The sequence below is a fragment of the Patiria miniata genome, unplaced genomic scaffold (genome assembly GCF_015706575.1).
Source record: "Patiria miniata isolate m_02_andy unplaced genomic scaffold, ASM1570657v1 HiC_scaffold_1, whole genome shotgun sequence".
NCBI classification, from domain to species: domain Eukaryota; kingdom Metazoa; phylum Echinodermata; class Asteroidea; order Valvatida; family Asterinidae; genus Patiria; species Patiria miniata.
This window is the reverse complement of record NW_024037047.1, coordinates 20,227,030-20,233,029: the sequence shown is the minus strand read 5'-3', so window position 1 is coordinate 20,233,029 and position 6,000 is coordinate 20,227,030. Positions and strand designations below refer to the sequence as shown.

Sequence of the window (6,000 nt, the reverse complement as noted above, 5' to 3'; positions counted from 1 at the left end):
TTACCATGCCGTGAAAAAAAATGTAAAGTTTATAAATTCAATGCAATATGCCATCCTCAAGTTTTACAGTACAGGGTACGTGACTTCTAGCGCACTACCGCGTTACCTTTGCACTAGTTTCTGTGTCAACAGAAAACATCATCGGCGTTGGACGTGTCAACACGTGAACGTCTTCGTATGAACTTGCGCGCAAAGTGCCTCATGGGCGGCTTTCACACCACGCTTGACAACTGACGCTTGAAAACCGACGGCTTAAAGGGTCATTCGCGTCACACGAGGTCTGTTCACAGTCTGATCGTATCGAGACTGCACTGGAGGGACTACGCACGGTATAAAGTGCCAACTGACTGGTTTTTTTTTTGCATTTTCTGATTAAAGAATGCAGCTTCGGTTTTTAATAACAAATTGACCAAGCGTCAAGGCATGCATGTGCGTTTGATAGTTTCATTACAGTTTACGTATGTCATGTATTTTTTGGCCTGTTTAAGTTTGCCAGAGTCTTGGATTTTAGTAGCCGTGGTTGTTGCTCTTTTAGTACATGTCTGTTATTTTATTTTTACTTTCTACTTCTGCTTTATTTGTCACATCCATATCAACTTTTCAAATATGTTTAAATGTAATTTTCAGGTAGAGCTGTTTATTGTAAACATAAACATTTAAGAAGTAGGTATCAAAATGAAATTAGTGTGTCTTATCTATCAACGGATATATAAGATGGGTTTTTTTAAACCCCCAAAGGGTTATATATACCCTGCTTCATCCATTGATGTATCTTCAGGGTCGGAGCCAGGTTTGGTTCAGAAGTGGGGTTTAGCTTTCAGGAGGGGGGGGGGGTGGATTCAGACTGCGTACTTACCAATATTCTTGATCTTCATCTTCCGGTCAAACATGATGTGAAACGGAAACAGGTCAAAGAACAGCGATGCCTTCACGACCGAAGATTTCTCCAGTGCATAGCTGTGCCTGTCCCTCTCCATAAACTCTTTATTGTCAAACAAAAGTTTGAAGACCACAAAAGTCGTGTCACCACGAGTTTCCTCAGACATCACCTGCACAGCGACGTCGAGGTTGTAGAACATCCGCCCGACGGATTTCAGTTGACCTTTGACATAATGCAAATAACCCGGCCTGCGTGACCTGTAGTGGAGGGTCAACCCCTGGCTGCTTTCGTCCGAGCAGAAGAAGCTTGGCGGCTTCATTTTGGGGTAACTGAAGCGAAGATACTCGTGGAGGTTGTCCAAGCCGTTCATGAAGTCGCTCATGCTCCGGCCCAGCACGCGAAGCATCCTATCGTACCCGTACTTACTGAGGAATTTGACGAACTCCTTGCCCGTGAGATCCATGAATTCCTCGGCGGTGCAGCCGGCGTACTCGCTGACGGCCTGGGCCAGCCGCGGGATGATCCGCTCGCTGTACATGCGGTGCGTCACGTACGTGTACTCGTGGATGCGCGACTTCTCGCGGATAATCAGCCACGCTTCCTCGCCGTACGTTTTTTTAATCACCTCAATGGTGTTTTCCACTAAAAGTCCGTACATGTTGACCCACACTCACACTAAACAGTATCAGAAAAAAAAAACTCTTTGTCAATCGACTTCGCACTGCAATCATCGAAACATGGTTTGACTCAAAACTGAATCACCGTCAAAGTGAATAAGGATCCATTGCGAATACACAGTGCCTTTCGACATGAAATTATCAGTGGGCTATAAGACCCGTCCACGTTAGCCTGCGACGCCAAGTTTACTTGAATGCCTTTTTGATAACATGGATCTTTTCCAATCGGTGTAAACATGGTCTTCCTAACGAGTTGCTCACTTCGCAGAACCACCCTGGACAAAAATTATAAGAGTGCATTCAAGAAATAACAGCGTGATGCTTAAAGAGTCGAAATCCTGGAATCCGAGGAGATTCTGCACTGCAGAGATCATACGGACAGTAAGTCACGTAGCAAGCCGACCACGGTCAGACGAGGTCTGTACTCTGTTTACGCTAGCCTTCAAGATCTCACATCAATCATCTCCGGGGAACCCGCCGGCTCTCGTACGCCTGTCCTCCAGCCTGATGACGAATTTACGTTCCCTCTGCATCGACTAATCGCAACCTGTAAGCCCGGCGCAGAGTGGATGAATGCGAACTGATGATCGTTTGATGTTGGGTAACGCGCACGCGGTGAGTCGACGGTGAGTGGAGCCTGCTGCGCGCGCGGAAATCTCCAAGGTGGAAGTTCAACCAATAAGAGTATCGTCTGCTCGTCACTGCTAAACTCGTTGAAATGAATACAAACAGGAGTAAAAAAGAGGCACTGCGTGTCAGGCTGAAGATGACAAATCAAATGGCCCTGCCTTGATCTCTGTCCCTCGGGATGGGACGCTTGTTTGATTGAAAGCACCGGGAAGTTAACTAAATAAACGGCTGACTGGTCACCGCTGGCACGATCAGGCTGCAGACGAGGGAAAGTGAATGAAGTGTCCAGGTGCGCCACTAGCGGTAGGAAAGAAGCGTGACGTGTGAAACGCTTCGGCAGGGAAAGTCACGGTGATCGTGAATCACTATCCTGCAAAGAGAATGGAGAAAGGCCGTTTAATGCTCAATTAAATACAGGTTAACTACGAATATTAAAAATTTGGTACAGACACAACTGAGTATTGCTAATATAGATTTTCCGGCTATTTTAAAACGTTTATCATTCGAATTTACCGTTTCTAACATTGAAATTCGTCCAGATCAATCAACATCAATTTAGTACACTTCGAATGTTTAATTTAATCTTTTGTCAGACAATTTAAATTCGGTTCCAGCAAATTAAAACAATGAGCACACGTTTTCGTCCAGGAATATTCGATTTCGTCTCATTTACGCCCAACCCTGTTATTCAGAAATCAAATGCGTCTAATTGATTTATATAAGACGAATTCGATCTTTGAATGCTGCCATTCATCAACAGCTTAGACGAATTTGATCTGAAATGACGAATATTCTCAACCTGGTGGCTAAAGTGGGTGACCAAATTTTAAAATTGAATGGTAAATGACTGAATTGGTTTTGTTGAAAGCATGTGAATTTGTTTCTCGGCCGAAATTGAATGTTGGAGTTGGTGAATTTGAATGAAAAATGTTTTAAAATAGCCGGGAAAACCTATACTTGCGCATACACACAACTTCTGATAAATCATGATGCGCGCAATAAGCAATTATCGATAACCGCATCAACACGTCAACTAGACGCTTCTATATTATACCTTAATAAACCCCCAGATATCCGGTGTTGCAATGCTATACGAATGTTCGATTATCGACTTTAAGTAATGATCCTTTAAGTCTTAAAGTCATGGCCCTTTAAGACTTAAATAAGCTGAGCCTTCAGCAAACGGGTATGGGCTTTTGACCTTCTCACGGCCAGATATTATTAGGCCTACCAGTGCAATGGCAGATTCTGTTGAAACTTGATGTATATCAAGACATCCATGGTTAGTCTATTTGTAAACATTAAGTCCAAGTTAGCAAAGCCTTTCGTGACTGTCATCATTAAGGATTTCTACCTAAGGGTCATTCTATAAATCTACGGTCCAGAGTTTGACATTTGTCCTGTCCCTGTTGTCTCTAGCCTCTGTAATTTACCATTCAAGTTTAATTAAAAATGACTAAAAACTATTTTAAAAATTATTTTGTTGGGTAGGTAGTTTGCTATATATAATTACTCTTGGAAGACGACTGCATTGAAGAGTGCATTCAGAAACATAAGATCATCGATAGATGTCAGATGACAGGACAAAAGTGGATCTCAAATTTATCGAATGGCCCCGTATCGCAATCAATGGAAAAAGTGGCCTCTTGCTCCACCCTAAGTCCAAGAAAATCATTTTGAGAAAACTGTTCGTTCGAATTTTTAAATGATGCTTCCAAATGAGAATAAAACATCCTTAATTGTTTTTTAAGGGTAGTGATATTATCAAGTGGACGGAAATGCCTCCTGGCCGCAAGAACAACCGTGAAGCGTCATCGAATCTTGTAAATACAAATTTAGGCCTGAATAAATGTTCTGTCATCATAAGAATGATGAATGGTGCGTTGTGTCATTTTTGTTTTGCGGATCCGCAGCTGCTGAAAAGGCGCGCCCCGTGAAGCGTGACACGGTTCTCAAATGAGCATCAATTAAGGGAAACCGTGTGCTTACCAATGGCTTGTACCGATAGTCAGTTGAATTATTTACTAGTTTTTGATATAGCTATATATTCGCAATCGTGCAGGTTGTGTCAGCCAATGCTATTATGATTTATTAAGTGTTAATGGCAGGGTTCGACCGTTACTTGTTATTTTTCACAAGTCAGCCGGGCTACTGAAAAAGACTCTTAATTAGCCCGCGGGCATTGTCACTGGCCCGCATGTTTTTCTTTTATAAATGTCTCAGAAGCAAGAATGGGCATACATGTACAACGTGTATCCTGAGGCAATCTTGTCAGTGTTTTTAATAAACATATCTAATAATTTAACCCTAAACAGTTAATAAAATTAGCCACAAATTGATACAGGTTTTTGGCTAGCATAATTAATTAGCAGATAATTCCAAAACCCTTTAACCTATAGTCATGAAATTTATTGGGTATGTTTATATTAAGTTGTTCTATGTATGCACCAAATTTCACCAAATTTTTCGTCAATCAATGACCAAGATCTGGGGGGGGGGGGGGGGGCATCCGCCCCCGCCCCCGGCTGTGAGATGGTCTAAATAACCCGGCTCCTTTAGGATTAAGCCTTTGAGCAATATGTTGCTTCAAATGAAAACACAAATATGCACGAAGAGCAAAGGATCTTGTGTATCTTTCAGATCTGAAGTTGTAATTTTCATGGGATCGGTACTTAATATTGAGCAAAATATGGCCATTGTCATGGGTCCGCTTATACCACAGAAAAACACACAGGGCTGAGAAATACAAAGACTACCACATGTACAATTAAATTTTCATGATATTTGATTTGTTTTATTAATGCGTCTATATATACGCCTCCCCAACAAAGACGGTTTGTTGTTCGCGCCTGTTGCTACGCGATATCGCATGTTTACACCAAAACGCGATGAATATTTCATCTCTATCAGACAGACAAAAGTCATTGAATATTATTTGAAAATATGATAAAGGCAATTTACAGATGGAAATATTCAACACATTTTCTTTCACTTTGGAAAATGTTCTCCACTGATGGCAATTTTACAAGAATATAAATAGCGCAATGGGTGTTACAGAATGAGGTATTTACGCAGCTTCAATTCAATTAAATTCAATAGACATTTATTTCCAAACATTGCAGAGAAAATAGACAAAGAATACTTACAGGTAAGATAATTAAAGGGAATGTACATCATTGGCTTTTGCTGTAATTTTCAGAATTGAACTATTTGGGGGGTTAGTATAATAGATCAAATATTGTTACACTGACATGTTTGAAGTTTTGGGTTCGAAAATGCTGGAAAACCCAAGAAAAACAAAAATATTCAATTAGTCTGGTTCCCTGACTCCACTAAAGATGAAATGGATCAAACATACCAGAAAATTGTAAGGTAAGGGAACCAGACTAGCTGGCCTGCACCCGTTCATGAGCATGGAACCAAAAGCTAGCAAAACTAAATTTAGACTAAAAAAAAATGGTAAATTTGGTGCAGTAATTGAAAAATAGTTAGGTTTTTCGAACGATGGTCAGCCGACCAGCGTTGGAAATGTAGACAAATATACCATTTTCTTGAAAATGGCTTCACACCAGGTGCCATATTTTTACAGGATGCTTAAGCACGTCATTTACCAACATCCTAGTAAGGTATTTCGTAACAACTTGGTAGTTTTATTTTTCGATGTTTGCAAATGTTGTTTTTTCCCTTTATACAAACGTATGGAGGCCATTTCACAGAAAGCAAAAGCTTGTTACGGAAGGCATTGATATATATATATATATATATATATACACTGTATTCAGTTCTTACCATACCCTACTTGTGGGGTGATGT

General features: G+C 40.9%; 1 protein-coding gene across 1 annotated transcript in view; it reads right to left on the bottom strand.

Moving 5' to 3' along the window:
- Positions 1 to 839: 839 nt before the first annotated feature.
- The window catches only part of LOC119731553 (soluble guanylate cyclase 88E-like), a 31,260-nt gene continuing 26,099 nt past the window's right edge, over positions 840 to 6,000 (bottom strand). Inside the window, exon 2 of the mRNA XM_038204734.1 lies at positions 840 to 2,557. Within this exon, the coding sequence (XP_038060662.1) occupies positions 840 to 1,538 (699 nt within the window). The 5' untranslated portion in view covers positions 1,539 to 2,557. The remainder of the gene's footprint in view (positions 2,558 to 6,000) is intronic.